At 38.3% G+C, this 19,969-nt stretch overlaps 1 protein-coding gene across 11 annotated transcripts in view; it reads right to left on the bottom strand.

The window, feature by feature from the left end:
• The window catches only part of LOC137102203 (DNA (cytosine-5)-methyltransferase 3A-like), a 58,827-nt gene that overhangs the window by 36,228 nt on the left and 2,630 nt on the right, over nt 1–19,969 (bottom strand). For 10 of the 11 annotated variants that reach the window (XR_010911211.1, XM_067481446.1, XM_067481447.1 and 7 more), the window contains exons 2-3: nt 15,990–16,216; nt 8,042–8,149 (exon numbers count right to left, since the gene is read on the bottom strand). Coding sequence is in view for 10 of the 11 variants with exons in the window: in XM_067481446.1 (XP_067337547.1) it covers nt 8,042–8,149; nt 15,990–16,058 (177 nt within the window). In the remaining variant the exon portion in view is untranslated. Of the gene's footprint in view, nt 1–808; nt 970–8,041; nt 8,150–15,989; nt 16,217–19,969 lie in introns of those variants that run through there. The other variant, XM_067481449.1, reaches the window with a different exon arrangement.

Raw genomic sequence — 19,969 nt, 5'->3', positions numbered from 1 at the left:
AATGGAAGCTGCTATGCAACTCTGACTCTAAAACCAAGTTTCCCAAAGGGAAAGTATATGGTATCTTAAATTTTGATCTAAACAATACAGAATTAAATTTCAGAGCTGACAGCAGATAAGGTGATGATGGCCCATAAATGTTTTGTTTTCATTATAACGAATATTTTCAATAATAACTCTATATCCACTCTCATTTCAAGTACGTTTATACGTACAATCTTTATAAATGTTATACTTAGATCTTTGGCAGACAGACTGCTTAAGTGAGGAGTGAGTGAGAGGAGTGACAAACATTAGCGAATGAACTGCTAACATAAAGTGACAATAAAATATAATTATCTTCCATAGTTCTAGGCTACATAAATTTTAGGAAACATGAAAGACACAAGGTTTAAACTAATAAAAGCAATCAAACGCCTTCAAAACTCAAATGAAGAGTAAAACTTGCTACAAAAAATCAAGCATGTGCTCAAAAATTGCGGGCACTTACTGGATTTACTGCAAAACATTAGCTCACATGAACTGTAAAACTGTGCACACAAAACAATCAAAAGCATGGTATGAATTAACCCAGCAGAAAGTAATGTCTTTTTAGAATTAAATTAAAATGAGTGAACCAGTGTCTATCTTGAGCACATGCAATGTCATCATGTGCCCTTGATGAGAACACATGGCCTTAACATTTACTGTGTTAACCCGAAAATGAAAAGTAAAGCTGCATTAAGCAATTTTTACCATTAGGAGGCAAAAACACAGACACTATAACTGCTCCTACATCTAACTTTTAAGCAAACAACTGACTACTTACACATTCAGCAGAAACAGAGGAATCTGGACTTGCAGTCATCTTTTTGGCCACATGTCGCATGTAAATTCAATTCAGCCCTGGTTTAGTCCACAGACTCTTGGATGTCTTTGGATTTCTATTTGTTCGACGTTCTTCACTTCCGCCATTTACTGCTAAACAGGAAGGATACGGTCAGCTTTTGAAAGCTGACTGTACACTTCCCCTTTTGAGATCAGGTGCAATAGTTGAGTTTCACTTGGGCTCATGAACCAAAGTCATGACCTGAATGCAGCTGCTGGCTGCAGACTACAGAGTTGATTCACAGTTTTGATTCAGTGTCACAAAGGAAAATAAAAAAAAAAAAAGATTGCTTAATGCAGCTTTAAAGTTGCACTGTGAGATTTGAATGTACTGCTTAAGTACAATGAAACACTTGCCACAAACAAGCCCACTGTGTAATTGTAAGACATTTCCAGGCACAGAATACGTCTGAGAGAAGTCATGCAACCCCACAAAGTAAGTCCTATGTGGTGCTTCATGTGGTACTTCACCTTTTCAAATAACTTGTAGCTGTCCTGCACTTCCTCTTATCTCTGTTCTTGAATGACACACAGCATGGAAAGTACCAGACTTTACAGCTGAGAGACTCTAAGCTCTGTGCACAGTATGGTAATCCATCGAAGGAAAGTTTTTAGGTTGGATGAAATTTTGATGATACCCAGTGGAGGGGGGGAGAAAACAGGATGTTGCAAACAATAAAACAGTAGTGTTCCAAAAACAATAAAGTAAGCAAACCAAATATATTGTAGCACATTAATGCATGGTGAATTTACTGTAGCAGATACAAACGCACATGCAATGTGTCCAGAGCAGTCCAAAAATGAATTGTTGCTGTTCCCATCATCAGTGTCACAGATGGTGGTAACACATGCAAAAATGCAGCATGTGCACTTTATTTTTCCAGTTATTTTTAGTAGTTTGCATCACAGTAACTGTGAATCTTGTCCAGACTGTGTTTTGGATATGACATGATTTAGAAAACGGCGGTGAACAGCTTTATTTATGTCCTGTTCTATATCACTGCCATTCAGAACCAACTGTCTGACGAATGAGAAACTCACACCATTGAATTCGTCCCCTTTAAGCTCAAGACTTCTCTTTTAATATTGTTCCCTTTCTGCTCCAGTTTTGCTAGCTAAACAGTGGCTATTACTAGAGATAGCTACCGAGGCCACACTGGCTGAAGGAGCTATCCCTAGTGGGGATAGTTTTAAACTAGTTATTTCTCAAAAGCAAATAAAGACAAACCAGGCTCCCTTATCTGACAATGATGGAACACTGCAAAAACATTGAGTCCTAAATAAAAGATTACTGCTATGACTACTGATACCACAATATGTCCTTAGTGGTAAAGAGAACCAAAAAAACATAGTTTTATAACATTATACATTATCAACATTACCAATATCATTTTAGCATTGCTTATTAATTCTCAGTGTAGCTAAGTATTAATCATTAAAAATGTTTGACATTTGCATTGAATGCTATCATTAATTTGTCAGTGCAGACAAACTGCACCACATACTACTTTGCTGTACATCGCACATGCTTTAAACAAGTGTCACATTTTTTTCAGAGGAGATTTCACAGTCAGGGACTAATGACTTCATGACTACTGACATTAAGATAATGATTTAATTAAAGCTTTGCCAGTGTTTCCAGTAATCTGACCTCCCAAATAAAATGAGTTTACAGGACTTACAAATTATGACTTGTAACACAATAGAGGACATTCAAAGGCAGTAATAACAGACTTTTGTACATGCTCTGCTACAGCAAGTGTTTGCCCAAGTTGATTTCTTGAACATGACACTTGGCGAATTCTAAAACTACAAACACATTTTTTTTCTTTAAATGAAATCTAGTTAAAAACACAGAAACATCCACAGAAAGGGTAGGCATCAAACAGGGCAAACCAAAAGCTCTGGTACACACATTTGGTATGTCATGCTTGGTCTAAGCTGAAGGGCTACTTCACTGACTTTCAACTTGCTACTTCTGGTTCTAGTTTAGGGATTCGGTGTATATGAAGGCAATTCTACTTTTGCTTTCTCCTAAAATATCTCTCTGCTTCTAGCTGGTAAATGCCTCCAGGTGACATCATCCAGAGGAGTGTTTCAGTTCTGACAAAGTCATCTTGTTGCTGATATTACAGATGTCTGAAGCCTCTTTCACACATGCTCTGGAATCCTGACTTTCTTCAGACTTCACACAGAGGTGGAGTATGTGAGAACGCAAAGGTCAGAGTAAGACGGTCCAGACATTACCCAGACTTTATCCTGCGTGTGTTCATGACTTTTCTATCAGGAAACTGCTAAGACATCTTTTCCCCTCCTTGAGTTTCTCGTGTGAGAACGCTTCTGATTCACACAATGTGTGAATGCAAAATCCAGGATTTTACCTTTGTAGCTGGCTGAAATAGAGCTCAATCTTTTTTATCCAACTCCAACTAATAATTATTTTCATCATGGCAGATTATTTTCTCCGTTCTTTGAATGCTAGGAAACATGTCTTGCAAACAGTGAGAAATGCAGTTGCAAGTACTCTAAATGATTATTAAAATAGCTGCCAATTTGCAGTGGGTGTGTGACAGCCTGACTGACCCTGTCTGCATCCTTTAATTCACACAGATGTAAAATTTAAAAGGTGCATTTTATGATTAATGTCTAAAGATACTGTACTTTACTGTAGGTGTGCGACAGGGCAGCCAGACTGATCCTGCCTGCGCCTTTAACTCAAACAACATGCTTTGTTAGGTTAGTCCAAGAGTCTGGAAAGTCTGTGTGCAAAAAGGCGGATGTTTAAATATCCACACGTTTTTTCATTAAGGATTAGACGGGACACATACTGTCCTTAGAGCTGCACGGAGGGATGCTGTTCTTAGAAGATGGGCAAACATATTTAATGCATTCCTTCTTTAGCAGCTGATTTGATTCCACAAACTGGATATCCGTCCACAGGTAAAACCCCCGGTGCTGCTGATTTTGATTTCTCTTTCGGGAGATGGAGATTAGTGAGGTCAGCCTTGCTTCTCTGTCATTTCTTAAACTGCATGTGTGCATGCGGCTCCAGTCTGCAAGGCACATCCAGGTGAGATTCTTCATTTGGCTGCGTTTCTTCTGATACCGGTGACAATCATTCAGCTCATCACACATTTCCTTATGGTGCGATAAAATTCAGATTGTTCACAAGTCCGTCATTGCAAGTCCGAGTCCAGTGTCAAGTGTTTTTAGGACGCATCTGAAGTCTCTCTGTGAACAACATAAGTTCTACCCGAGTCCAAGTCGCAGAGTCAAGTCCCCATTTCTTACTCCTGATAGTGAAAAACTCCTCCAGTGCTGGAAGCAGAGAACTCTTTGCACATAGGGAAGCCAGAAGGAAGTTTAGAGGCATTAATCTACAAGTAATCCTGAAAACTAGAACCATAAGAAGCGATCGGTGAAGTCACCCTAAAAGTAAGTGAGGATAATTATTCAGTAGTTTACTGTTAATCCTATTTATTAGTGTGTATAAAAACTTTCCTTCAACATACCAGTTGACTTCACAACTGACTGTGGCTTTGAGGGAACTTTCATTTAAAACCACTGTGTAAAGGTTGGGAAACGCGCCAATATATCAGTTTAGTCCTACTGTACTTAAAACTTCTCTGCAGTATTTAAGCCACATGCAGATAAAAACCCTCCAGCTGCTCTGCACATGGTTCCAGGGGCAAAAAAAGAGAGAGAGGAGGGCGGGGAGAAGGGGAGATGAATACCTACTAACTAAAGCCAGAAAAAATAAGAAGCAATGAGCGTGCAAGAAAAAAAAAATCGCAAAAAAAAATAAAAAAATCTTGAGGGTTGTAAATGTTAAGAACCATGAAGTTAATTTATTATCCACAAAAGAATCATCATGACTGTAATAATATGAATGTGCGAGGTTGTGTATTTGTGCGTGATAGAGTTTGGGTGAAGGAGAGAAGTGAAGGAGACTCTCCTACCGTCTCCCTACTCTGGAGTAAGCGTCACTGATAGCTCCACCCTCAAGTCCACACAATAGCTGCACACTCTGCTGTGTCTCTACATGTCTTTCTGTGGTCTGTGGACACATTTTTGTTTAGTATTATCGTTGTAAGGACATTTTGGTCGATCCTCTCGTCTTCCACTGGGTTTTTATGAGCATTACGACTTGGTTTCAGAGTTAAGTTAGGGAAAAGAGTGACAGTCCTCACATATGTTCACAGAGAACGAGGCTGTTGCTTTACATCCTATAAATCTACATTGTGTTTGACTTCAACTGCATGTCAAAATAGTGCATACTGTAATGATACTATTTGTAGTACTGCCAGCACAGCACTTCCAATAGCTCCTAGTACAACTCCTACCACTTCTATTTTACTAAAATTACTACAGTTTCTATTCTGCTCTTATAACCACAACAAATACTACTACTATTATGAAATTGTCATCATTACTACCAACACCCATGGACACATTATGATTAGAGAATGGGCCCCTACACATGGACAAGTAAAAGACCATCCATCCTTGGAGTCATTTTGTGTCTGTTATTGGTCTTTTGTGTGTCTATTTTTGCTTGTTTTTTTCTCTTTGTGGTCCAAGTGAGTTTTTAGTCTTTTGTTGTCTCTTTGTGGTCATTTGTGTCTGTTTGTCATTGTTCTTGTCCCTATGTGATCATTTTGTATCTTTTAATTCAGTGCTGTGACTTTCAAACAAGAAATAAATACCCAAAGATTTGTAGGACAATCCATCCATGGTAGTACAACTACCATTATTAATGCTACAGTGTCTAGATTACCACCACAACTTGTAAAAGTAGTAGTACTATACCATACCACTGCTGCTGCTAAAAAATGGCTATGAGTTATACAGTACTTATACTACTGCTGATATTATTGTCCTACAATTAACAGTACTACTGCTATTATTAAAGTTGGTTTTACTACCGCAATTTTCACTTCCAATACTACATTTTGACAATGAGTGGTACTATTGCTTTTACTACAATGCTACAAGAGCTACTAATGTTTTGTTATTATTATCACAACTACTAATACAAATAGTAGTACTGACAATACTTCGGTCACTACTCTGTTGCCACTACACAGACCACTGCTAAAATTAATACTATAACTATTATTAAAAGAACTACCACAATTACCAGCATATTCCAACCATTTATGCTATTACTACAATCACTTTGAGAACAACTACTGCTACATTTGCTATTATTACCTCTACTGTGACAATATTAAATTTTTCATTATTACTGTTACTTCTGGTACTACCACCACAACTACTATTACTGTAAATACAATGCTACTGCTTTTGCATGTCATCTGCTATTACTTTCACTACTGATACTAATGTTAATATTATACTCCATCACTATAACTTATGGTACTGCACTACAACTTCTATTATAAAACAACCACAACATTTACTACCACATTAAATATTACTCTACACTATACACTTCAGCTACTATTCTAATACTATGAATATTAACATTCTTACCACTATATGTACTATAACATGAACAATATGAGTGTTCTATCTGCAGCCCTCTAAGTGTTAAACATACGTGTGTGTGTGTGCGTGTGCATGCTTGCGTGTGTGTGTGTGTGAGAAAGAGAGAGAGAGACAGGACTCATAATAATCCTGCTCGCCTTGTCAAACCTCAGACATCAAAGCAGGATCAGACCTGATCTTTTGCACGCATGAATGCATGCACATACACACACACACACAAAGGGATACATATGCACATACACACGCCCGCATGCATGTGTCTCTATACATCTAGAGCACACACACACACGCACACAGAGTGATAAGAGGTTAAATAGAAAGAGAAATATGGCGCTGCCAAAGACCTGAAGCAAGTCAGACTGAAAAATTCAGTGTACAATGTCATAAAATAATAAGACAGCTCTGTAACAACACTCACTGGTGCCCTAAAGGTGACTGGAAGGTTTTCAGTTAAATTCCCACAAGTCAAAACACATAAGTTAACACAGGGAAATTAAGCACTTTTACACTGTCAACTTGTGTAAAACTCACAAAGCTCAGATCACAACAATGTTAAAGAAAACAGAAAACTACAGCTGAATTGCAAATGCTCACATTTGCTGACATTCACTTCACTCAACAAAGAAAAAGGCTCAGAATCTCTACTATGTTGTACCGCAGATTGATGAGGCAGGAGTCAACTGTGGATGCACAAGCTCTCTGGTGAAATTACAGCGATTATTAATGGTGATCTTATGGCCAGTTCTCGATCAGTAAACATGTCACTCAAGAGTAGTGGCATGTCTGGTTGATGTGTTTTTATTTATTTTTGGATGACAATGGAGGTCTATGGCACAGACAAATAGACTGATATACATCACCCCTGAGTGTTGGTTTAATTGTATCAGGATTGTTAAAAATACAATTTAGAAAATGACCAGTTATGCCTTAAGTTTTTGTACAGTATGAATTTAGAAGCTAATGCTCAAAGCTGGAGGCCCAGAGTTGTCTACAGTTCTGTATCTCTCAATAACTCATTCTTATTACATAGTCAGTTATTTAATAATTTTACCTGTCACACATTTTGTTTCACTCAGAAGTAAATTACATCACTGATGCCAAAATCAAATACATTTTGCTGCGCAGTGACTTCAGGCCAAGTGTGAAGTGTTAAGTATGTGGAAAATGTGGGGAATGAAAACGTGTCGACAAGTGAGGATGATGACAAAGTTGAAAATTATGAGGAGATGAAGCCAATATTACATGTTGAAGGAGAGGATGCCCACTAACTGCTTAGCTGCTGCTTTGCTTATCTGTCAGTTCGAGCCGTAGGGGAATCCCCACTTTCAGACACTGCTATCAAAAGATGTCTCAAAGCTAACATGTAAAAGCATGTATAGACACTTCTACCGGCTGCTGTGAGGTGCAGAGTGCCAGTATTATTTGTCAAACACACTGAAATGTTGCATTTATTGTAATAAGTGTGATTCATGTGGAAACAAAACTGAGCTGATTGAAGTTGTCACTCTGTGTAACTTTAAATAAAAGTGTTCCTGGAAACATGCACGTTTAACATCTCTCTCCAGGTTGAACGGAGGCTGTTGTAATTGTGAATAGAGACTCAATCACTGTGCTATAGTTAAGACATGAAAGGCTGACGACAAGCTTTAATTACAGTACTCACAGGAAGCAGCTGTTTGCGTTTCCTGCCAGGACGGCCCACTCTGCGCTTGTTGCGGGGACTCGCTGGCGTCCCCTCCTCTGGACTGTCCTGGTCGGCTCCATCTTCACTCTGATCAATTAAAGACAGCCCACATCAACCACCCAATCAATCAAACAACTGTATAAAGTTATAATTGATGTCAGCAGTGAGGCCACATTAAAGTGACGATGATTCAAGCCAACGTGGTTAAGAAGCTCCCTGTGGTAATGACTGGGAAACTAGATAAAACTAACAAAAGGAAGCAGCGCATTGGTGACAGTTGCAAAGAAACAGCATCGGCAAACAAATGTCACACTTTTTGTGAGATTTTTTCGTGATAAAGAGTTGAACTGAAAATGTATTTTTTGAAAGCATACTATTAAAAATATTTTAAAACCCAGCCCTTTTCTGACTAACCAAGGCTTTTTCAAACTATAACTGGGCCAAAAATGATTGAACTGTATTGAGCTAAACATGTACATCTTTGTTTGCCTTATATTGATGCCTTTTGTGCAGCTCAGGACAATATTGAATTAAACTCAGCAGTTTTAAACAGCTTGCTCTGATCAGCTCACAGCAGTCACACAGTGATAAAGTATTGTAAAGCAGAGTAGAACAGCAGGGGGGTAGTTTGACAATGATATACGGAATAAAAATAGCACGCTGCACCTGTGTTTCAACTAAACAGCAAGTGGGTCTGGTCCAAAGCAAAGTTAAAAAAAGCGCCTTTGGGAGGATTTGCCTGATGAAACTACAGCATGAGCTCAGATAGTATATACCTACATTTTCTCCTGTCTTCATTTTTAACTCTTTGTGCAATGCTTTTATGTTACTGTTAACCAAAAAACACAACTGAATCAACTGGACTTCAGCTTTATGACTTGGAATTATTAGACCATCCCTTCCCAGGCTCAAACACTTAAAAGTACGCCATAAAAAGCGCACAGCAAATCATAATTTTCCTGAAAACAGATACATGAATCAATGGGATAGCAGCCAATCATGTTGCTTGTACGGCATGGAAAGTCTTGCCATTGTGACCACCGGACAGACAAAAGAACAAAAGAGACTGTCTACAAAACAGACAATGATGTGACAAATACTAATAATAGTTAATATTCAATGTTTAACGAGTAAAAATATAGACGTGGTTTTAAATACTTCATTAAACATTTCTTTAATTTCAAATGTGTTTTTCATCCACAAAGATTACAATACCTAACTTACAAGCACATACAATTCCTGAAATATAATCACGATGATGTAAAAACTAATATTTATGACATACTATAGATGAAGGCAGAGACCAGGTCTACGTAATAAGGTCAGTGTCTCAATTTCAAAGTTACAAACACTAATGTTAAAATGTTATAAATTACTCCACAAAAGAGTCATTAAACTTGGTAAAATGCACAATTCCAGTTAATACTGTAACTAGCTTAGGACTTCCCACTGCCGCCTCTTTACCTGATGATGGTGGGTGTTTTCTTGTTTTAACATCACAATGATGAATACTGTAATTCATGCATAAGAAAGGAGCCAACACAAACTGGTCGTTTGGTGGACAATGAATAGTGTGAATCACTAACAATCGTAAGGTACCAATATGGACTGATTCACAATCAGATTGTCTTGCATTTTTCCCAGAGCTGTAAATCTGCTTTAACCCACGCAAGAGAAAGAATGAGTAATGCAATTCCCTCAGTAATTAATTGAGGGTCTGATCAAACTTAAGTCAGGTCCGCGCTTTCCATTTATACATCAGCTCTGGGCAAGGTTTGGTTTGCTGAGAGTCCTGGGTTTATGCACATTTATATTGACCTATGAGGACATGTAGATATGCCAAATAAAATAAGCAACACCTGCTGCATCTTTGGTAAAGCAGTCATAACAATAATGTAGTGTCATTGTGTGAGGGATTATGCCTGTTAATTTAAAAGTACTTCCACTTTAAGAGTATTTCAAATGATTTTATCGATATTGCTGACTCATGCAAAAGTCAAATAGATGTCAGTAAAACATTGCTGAAGCAAAACAAACAACTTTAAAGTGTTTTAGTTAGTAGTAATATTGTTTTAATCTGAGGTTTTCCCAGCTTGGTTAGGACAGCAGTGACAAATGATCTAAACAGGATTGAGAGTCATCAGACAACCTTATCTTTTCACCGGGATCTCATTCATCTTCTTTTGCTCAACTACATCTAGACCTAGGTGCAGCCTATGTTGGGAATCTCTGTATTTTTCCTTTTGATTAGCTGTTTTACGTTGCTGTTGTTTTCCGCAAAAATAGGTCCATATGTAAAATAATAAAAATGATCAGTTCGCACATTCAAAAAATATTTAGCTGATACTAGTAGCAAGATATACCTGGATGCATAGTTGAATCAAGGGGTTAACCGCAGCTGTAGGCTTTGATTTCACCTGTTATATAGTTAGTAGTTGCTGGGGACGAGTGTCGCCCACCGACCATAGGGTTGGAGGTTCGTGCCCGCTCCTTCCGAACACATGTGTCCCTGGGCAAGACACTGAACCCCCAACAGCCCATCCCCAGCCACACAGTGACGGTCTAAAACCCAATAGAAATTGGGCAAGGTTGCGTCAGGAAGGGCATCTGTAATAAAAGAATAACTGTGCCAAATCAACATGCGCACTAATGATCCACTGTGGCCACCCTGAACTAATGGGATACGCTGAAAGGACAAAATAACATAGCTAGTACTTGCTACTGTTGCAATCAGAGTGTTGTTATTACATCACTGTGCTAACACTAAAAATGTGTTGGTAATGTCTGTGCAATATATTTGTTCCTGAATAGGAGAAACAAAACAACCCCTTCACAAACAGATGGCACAACTCAGTAGATTCAACACCTCAGGGCAAGACTCATTTGTGAAAAAAAAAAAAGGCTTCTGACATCTCTCCCCAGGCTGTTTAACACGTATTTACACCTTGGCTCATGACCCTACTGACACACATGATGGGGAGGTGTGAGAGTGCATGAAGTAAGTTCAACAAACAAACAAGTGGCCAAGCAAAACCAGCAAGGCGTTCATGAGTTTGTAGGGAAGAAGATAATCATTCATTTTATGATTTATTTATCATTTTGATGATTATTGGTGCTGCTTCTGTAGTTTTTATTATTATGGATCTAGATATAGCACGTGCTTTGTTACTTGTAATACATACACCTCTTTCTTGAATTGTGTAGCCTACTCTCCAGCGCTCTTTTGTTTTGTGAGGGTGGACACTGTTGAATAAGTTGTTTCACACTGTGCTATATGAGTAAGTTTAATAATATCTGCTCTGTTTCTTCTCTTCTTTGCTATCGTCAGTGCTACCTGATTCTCTACTGTCTCTGCTGTTGGGGGGGGGGGTTCCGTTAATGTTATCCTGCTTCTGTTGCCGTGACAGTGGAGAGGTTGCTAAGGTGCAGAAACTGCTTAGCAACTGTCTCCGACAGCGCTGCGGTGCTGACTAAACATTCTGATGTCACTTCCCTGACAATCAGCATAGCAACCAGCTACAACGGGTGATGGCCTTGCACGCCTGTCTGCCTGGTGTGCTCTCCATATGCATGTGTCACGACAAACACTTGCAGACACACACACTTTAACTACACAAGAATGTTACTGAAATCATGTGCTGCAAGTGTAAGAAGTAAAAAAAATACTATACGTCAAATATAAACCAGCAGAGCTAGGAAACCACTCAACCAAATCCTTTCAGGAATGTGTCAACACACACAAATGCACACACTGGCCAATCTGTCTATATATCTTTGGTCTATTTCTGTCTCTTGGCAGGTTATTTTAGGCCACTGCAGTTGCTAAGCAACCAGACTGCAAACCAGGCAGGAAGAGGAGGACCCCGTCAGCAGCAGACAGCTTGTCCTCTTTATTTCTTCCAACCCCACGCTCTCCTTTCTGTGTGTCTTGCCCCTTTTCTTTTCTGTGCTCATTTCTTATATCTCCCCACTCTCCTAAATTGTTCCTGTATCTCACTTTGAACTTACTACTCACCCAGTTATTGGATGATAAAGCTGTCAGGAGAATGAATATTAGCCTGTGTCTAATATTTACATTTATATCCTCTGTCACATTTATATCCCCTTATTTAAACTAAAGTTCTTCATGGACCCCAAATAAATCTGAAGTAGACAGATGGTGATAAATGTAGCAATCCCAAGTGATAGCAACATCAGAATTAAAGCACACAAGAAGCTTTACAAATACCAAGGGCTGAAAGAAAAGTTAGAAAAGACGTGGAAGGTGAAGTGGCCATCATGGTAATTGAAACACTGGGGGCTATAACCACCCAAACTGGGAGAGGGGGTCCAGCAGATTCTAGGAACAACATCTGAGATCTCTGTCCAGAAGGATGCAGGAGCAGCTAAGATACTGCACAGGACCTTCATATATTATATATATAATATTTATCCTTCTTATATATCAGCCTCAATCTGCCTATTTATTTATGTCCTCTGTAGTGGACACTGGTTTTGATCTCTATCCTTTGACTCATTTGAGCTTCCCTACTGAGTCCTGATGTGCTGAACAGAGGATACCGTGGCCTATCCAGTTATCTAATGATAATTCATGTGTTTGGGTGGGATGAGAGGAAATTTGTTTTCATGCTGAGACAAAATGGAGTCTGCAGCAAAACAGGAGTATATATATACATACACACACACATATATGTATATATATATATACACACACACACACACACAATTTTGTTTTCAGACACATTCCTCTTTTTTGAATTTTGTGTGTGTAGTACTCAGTTACAATAGTCAATATTTCTAATCTGTCCAAACTCTTGTTTCAGAGCATGAATCTTGTAGGTTACTTATTTCCTAAAATGAGCTCTGGTTTTTCTTCAAACCGATGCTCTGATCACCTGTGAAGTTCAGTTTTCTAACCTTCTCGCCTCAAAACACACACTTTTCTCCAACACACAGGAATTGTGCTGTACTAAAACTGTGCACGTTATCCCTGCTTATGTAAGTCTTTGCGTAAAAACTACAGATTTTTGAAGAGATGGGGAAGGCAGTGCAATGGATCTAGCAGTACGTTTTTAATGGCAGGTTTTTTTATCTGCCTTTAACTGTTGCCATTTTAAAAAGTTACATTACTTTTTCCTTCAGATTTGATCAGACACAATATAAGCAATCTTTCAAATGCAAATTGCGGCCTTAAGGTCTTGGAGAAGAGATGAAACAACACGGTCCATGTGATCAACATTTGGTCTTCAAAGTCTCTTTTTGGATTGTAATATCTTCTGTTTGTAGCATGTACAGCCATGCTGGCACTTGCAGCCAAGGTATTAGAGAGGAAATGTGACCTAAGTTGTCAGAAACTTTGCTCAGCTGTGATTCGTGCAGTTCACAAGAGGATACATTTTTAAGTTGCAAAAAATTATGTGTATAGGATCAAATAAGAGTATTTAAAAGTTTGATCTTGTGATGTTATCAAATCATTTTAAAACCCCCGTCACCTTCTGCTGCAGAAAAGTGAAAACACACATTTAGGTTACAAATATGAGATGTGCATCTTAATTTTACAGCAGCAAGACTTTTGTAACATAGATTTACTTTTTGCATCCGTTTAAGGACATTTTCAAACCTCGAGTACATTTCCTCAGGCTTTGAAATTATGTAAACATGGTGTGTTTCCAATTTGTTTGGCTTCTTTTCACACAGAAAAATCCAAACAAACCAAAATGGAGCACTTCTAGCCACTTAAGAACGTTCTTGTCTGCCCACTGGTTACATGAGCCTGGGGTGGAAACATGTACAGTAACTAAATGCAGGGCGAAGATTCTGTTCTGGTTCGCTATGTAACACGGAGCAACATCACAGCTGGAATGCTCGTAACCAAATGCCAAAACTGCTTAACAAAACTATATTACCTTAAATATTTCAAAGAAAATGGACTGTCAACGACTCACTCACTCACTCAGATCTGGTTCAGACCAAGGTTGGAGCAACTTTTGGATTTTGTTTGCGACCGGCCTGAGACCATGTTCATTAAAGGGTCTGTTTGATTTGCTCTACACCTGTGTGCAATTGCTATGGTCAGACTGGGACAAACAAGCACTGCTAAGACGGGGAAATCAACCAGAATTCAAATCAACCATTTAAACAATCAATATATCTTTCATTCTTTTCTACACATTTAAAAGGTTACAGGTTGAGTTTTTAACTGATTACAAAGGGCGTTTTACAGCGACACAAGCTTTGAAATAATGTTAAACATGTAAAGCTTAAAATCTTACTTTTCTTTAAATGTTTATTTGATTTTTTATGAACTCACAATGGTTTTCGGGATCTAACAAATTAAACTGCATAAGTTAGAAATGTAAGTTTATTTTATTTTTGTTTAACTTATTATGCTTCAACTTTGTAACCTCTTCAGGGACTATGGATGAAAAACTAATACACTAAACGACATTAATATTAAATTTGGTACATTTTGTTATTTGAGCCCAAAGACACATGTACCTTCAACATCTGAAAATGTAAAAAAAAAGTCCCTCTGATTTTTCTTTGGGCTTTTATTGACTGTGAGAAAGAGTCTCAGGAAGTTCGAAAACATAACAAACTGTATGAGGGAAACGCTGTACTTGTTGGCCCACTGCCAGTGTGTGGATGTGGAAGTAAAGTGAGTAAAGATGGCTCTTTATTTAGCAGCTCTATAGAACAAACTTCAAACTTCTCACAGATTTACAAGGGCTGCCCTGGGCTCTCGGGGTGCAAATGAAAGGAGCCCTTTTTCAAATCGTGCATGTCTCACTTTGTTGGAAAAAAAAGGCTGAGATCCAAGACCCCGCACTAGTCTCACCTGCATGTGGTCATGTGTATGGAATGCAGAATGTAGTGAATGTAAATAAATAACTTTAAGTTTAACTATTACAGACACAGACACAGTTTGATGTGCCAGATTTTCTGTGTGTGTTGGCTAAAAAAAGCTCTCAACTGCATGCCCAGAAGCCAAAGTAGTAGTGGTAATGATAGTTGTAAAAGTGGTGGTGCTTGTAATAATATCTGTGTTTGCAAAAATAACAGTAGTAGTATTTCAGTATGTATAATAGTGGAAGCGGCAATTATAAATATATTAGTGGCAGCAACTGAGAGGTAGGAATAAGAGTTAAGATAGGGTAACAGTTAAAGATAGAAAACGAAGTGAATTAAGTGCTGCCACTGAATACACTTCTGAAATACTAGCACTTTACTTAAGTATTGCCACTTTATAGGTACTAACTATTTCTATGTAAGACACTGTTTAAAGACAGAAGTATTGTACATTTTATCCAAGTTGCTGCTAGTCCACACTACAACGAGCTCCTTAAAACAGATATAGTGCCATCATTGAAATTACACAGTAGCATATTCATTTGCACCACCTGTACTATACAGTACAGAACACCACTGAAATACTGCTTATATGTTAATGTGTCAGTAGGTTTACAATCATCAAACATATATAAAACCATATATATATATATATAAATAAATAAACATTTGTAAATTAAATAATATCTTCTTTAGAATAATACAAAATACAGTAAAACATACCAGTGAATAAATATACTTTATAAATGTAAATTCTTTAACATGTTGATTTTTAAAGAGAAATCTATTTTAGGAAAGGTCGATGTGATTTTGGGACTTTTAAGTTTAAAAATATATTTTCAGTTTTCTTATTGCTGTGATGGAAAAATAGTCCTGCAATAGAGTTTTCATTCAGTTCCACTGGCACGATGTACACGATAATAGCGGTAGCTATATATTTTGTGTGGTACAGTAGTAGCTTTAATGGCATAATGGTGTTAGAACTATCTTAGGGGTAACTAGCTGAAATAATTTAATAAATGACTAAACACTAGTGAAAAAGTATTAAATGAATACTATGAATTGTGTTTAGTCTCACCACATCATTGGAGGTTTCGTTCTCTGGTGTCTGGGGTGGTTCAGTGGCAGCGGGACTGTTGGACGGCATGGCAGGGAGCAGTTTGGTAAAACCAAGTTTAGAAAATAAAGAAAGGAGCAAATCAAAACATGGGATAGGCCCTCAGAAGAAGCAGGTGCAGCTTCATTCAATCTGTCTGTCCGTCGGTCAGTTGGATGATCACTCTCTTACTCGGTCCTCCCCCTCTCCTGTGAGAAAAAATAGAAAACACACGCAGCGTGACATGAGTGGATATGGAGTGAGAGGAGATTTATCAAGTTTGAGTAAGAATTCATTCATAGTGTGTGCCTGACATATTGCTTTTTCCCTTTTTCTTCCTCTGTCTACACAGCTATTACTTTTACACACACACACACGAACAAACAACCCTGAGGTCAAGACTGTATAACAGGTGTGTGTGTTTTTATAAACTGTGGTTGATGGATGGGTTCCCTGCACATGCAGAGCTGAAAATATTCAAAGTCGGTGCAGTAAGAGCACACACACACACACACACACACACACACACCTGGAGGTGTCCTTAAAGGAATCTGCAGGAATCAGGATAGCTTTCAACATGGCTGTCAAACTGTTGTTGTGCCCAGATACAATCTTCATCTTTCATTAGAAAACATGGCTGCCTTAAAGACTCACATCATTGCTTGTATCTTTTTTTCATAAGTAAAATATCAGAAAACAATTCTCTTAATCTAAAACAAAAGAAACAGCAGATTTTTACCCTGCGGCAAACTATAATAATAAATATATTTTATATGTAACACTACTCATAAAGTCATATTATTATAGTAATGCCTTAACCACCGATAACATCATAGCACCAAATATTGTTAGCATAACACATAACTGAGACACCTGGTTGAGTTGTAATCACAACATTTATTGGTTCGTTATCAGATGTTATCATCACAGATCATGAATGACTGACCACTAAAGCTCATGACAACAGTTAAATCAATCAATCAGATATCGTACTGTATGTAAGATATATGGCTTGTGTAAAAATAATATGAAAGTGTTATACTTCATTATCATTTATCTTGTTGGCATATTGAGCAAGAACAAAGGAAATTTATACTCTGTTTGGGAACAAGTTTGGGAACTGACACCCTGACTTTATAAACATTTGATTTGAAATTAGTTGTAATAGTTTTCACCGCTTGTTTTGGCACATTTGGGGCATTAGAGATTGTTCCCTGACATTTGCCAACAAACAAACTTCAACTGAATGGGCACACATATTTGGCTGTGAGTCTTATATCTGTTCACAGTTTAAGTCTTTTAGACAAAGGATGAAGTGGATTGATCGTACTGGAAAGCCTAACGTTGGGGGAGTCTAAGACCACGCCATTTCACTTCTCAGTCAAACCAATACACTTTGGGTTTCCATGCAGGGGAACACCAACTAAACTCTACTCACTGAATTAAAACATTAGTTACGCTACTGTTGTGTCCTTTCTTATATGACCAGTTTTGTTCGCAACAGACCCTGATGAAGGCTATAGGCCAAAACTGGTCTGATGTTAACAGACCTTAATAAAGCCTATAGGCTAAAATGCATTTGGTCATATAACCAAAAAGTTGTACTACAAGCTGTAAGTGTTGCCAGTGGTTTGATCTTTTTAGTATGTGTCCCCACATCCGTGCACCTTAACAGTAGGTAGGATTGTGCCAGAGGTTCCTTTTTTGCTGAAATAGCTAAATCAGCAACAGATTCCCAATCCAGTCACATAATATGGTATACAAGGTACTTGCCTGCTCTTGAAATGTGTTCTTTATATGCGGTTTTCACTATATGAGTTCAGATTCTGCCATACTCACTGATTAATACTCAAGTTGGTTTTGTGCTAACTCATACTGTAGCTTTGACATCTATCAGCTCATCCATTAGTAACCTATTCCAGCTCTTTTGTGTATTTTTATTATTGATTTGGAGTTAGGTTTTGTGTTGTGTGCCATCGCATTAAAGTAAATGGAGTGTTTACACTCTTTTTGCTCAGGAATTAGTCTTCAGTGTGCACTACTAAGGGAAATTTACATTTAGTCATTTCACATTTGGTCATTTAGCAGATGCTTTTAGCCAAAGCGACTTACAAGTGAGGTACAAGGCAAGCAAAAATCTAAGTCAAGAAGAAAACATCAAAACAAAGTCCTATCAGAAAAGTGTTTTCTCATTTCATGAGATGCAAGTGCAAGAAAGACCACCAGACGTCATTCATTGGCAGACCACAGCGGACGGGAGGGATTATAGACCTGAATGAGGGAGTTGAGGTAAGCAGGAGCTGTTGAGGTGATCCTCCTGTAGGCAAGAGTGAGCTTTGAACCTGATGCGAGCAGCTACAGGAAGTCAGTGTCGAGATCTGAAAAGTGGTGTGGTGGTGTAGAGACTGAGGAGATGTGGCTCGATTGGTCGTCGAGATTTCTGGTCAACTTAGTGAAGACAATCACTGTAGATCCAATGCTGATGCTGATGCTGTGTTGTGTCGAAGGTCTGGCTGGGAAGACAAGAACTTCTGTCTTGGAGAGGTTGAGCTGAAGATGTCTCTCGCTCTCATCCAAGCAGAGATGTCGGAGAGACAGGCAGAAAGGCTTGATGAGACAATGAAGTCATCCGGTGGAAAGAACAGGAAGAGCTGGGTGTTATCAGCATAGCAGTGATAGGAAAAGCCATGTGAGCGCATGATAGAACCGAAAGTCTGAGAGTTGATTGAAGACTGCTCGCTCCATGGTCTTGGCCAGAAATGGAATAAGAGAGACAGGTCTGTAATTCTCCACAAGGGAGGGGTCAAGAGAAGGCTTCTTAGTCAGTGGGGTAATGTGGGCCTCCTTGAATGAGGTCGGAAAAGGGCCTGTTGTGATAGATGTGTTGATGATTCATGTAATAGCTGGAGTTAGTGCGGGTGCAACTGCTTGAAGGAGAGTGGAAGGGATCGGATCCAGAGAGCAGGTGGTCGGATGGTTAGAGAGGAAAATACCTGATTTTCCGGCGGCTAAATTCTCCACTTTGTTAACCAGTTATTTCCCAGCTGTCTGTCAACCTGCAGTGGGTTTGGGTCCAATATGCTTTAAGAGCAATGACAGTGAACCACAGCTAAACAATTACAAAGTGCAATTTCACATCTTACAAAAGTTCAAAAAACTACTTTTTAAAAGTTTGTTCGTAGTATATTTATTAGATTTTATCATCTAGCATGGTAGCATCAAGCAGAAGTACTGTGGCCATACAGGGCTGGATTAAGCTACTTGGGGGCCTGAGGGCAAAATTCTTCTCTTCGCCTCTATTTATACACATTCTCTTTGCATTGTGTGAGGATCTTGTTACTTCTAAGTACCCGTGAGTTAAAAACCACACTGCAGACTACAATACATATGGCAGCTTGATTATATTTTACTCAGAAAACAAGAAACCAATCAAGTAACTATTGTATTGTGTTACTTCTTTGCTTAAAATATGAACTTTTTAGATCATATAATCATTCAGTGGTGTATATTCTTCAACAATAACGTTAGTGTAATACTCATAATGCACTGATTTGGGGGCTTAAACTGTGATAAAAGCTTTTTCTTGTTTCCTTCATGTTTTTCCATTAAATTGCTCGAAACAGTTTTTAGAATTTAGGCTTTGTAAATAAAAGTGACATATTTAACTCGTGTCAACTATTGTTGTACTAGTCGTTAGTCAAGGTTTCCCACTCAGCATGAGCATGTCTTGTGTGAAGTTTTAATTCCTGTAGTTTTCAGTGAGATTTGTTCAGAATGCTCGCAATTTAAGCACAAAAGCAGCTTAAAATATGATATATGTTTGCATATGTGCCTAAGAGAAAATGGGACCTCGGCAGCGATTTAAATTTAAGCCCAGTGTGCCTGCAGCCAATGTGTCTGGCTTTGCTCAAGATATTGTACAGTATGTCACTCCTCACGCTGTTGACTTACATCACCTACTG

This window comes from Channa argus, chromosome 17, assembly GCF_033026475.1.
Source record: "Channa argus isolate prfri chromosome 17, Channa argus male v1.0, whole genome shotgun sequence".
Lineage (NCBI taxonomy): Eukaryota > Metazoa > Chordata > Actinopteri > Anabantiformes > Channidae > Channa > Channa argus.
The sequence above is the reverse complement of the archived record's forward strand: the minus strand, read 5'-3'. Positions and strand labels throughout refer to the sequence as shown.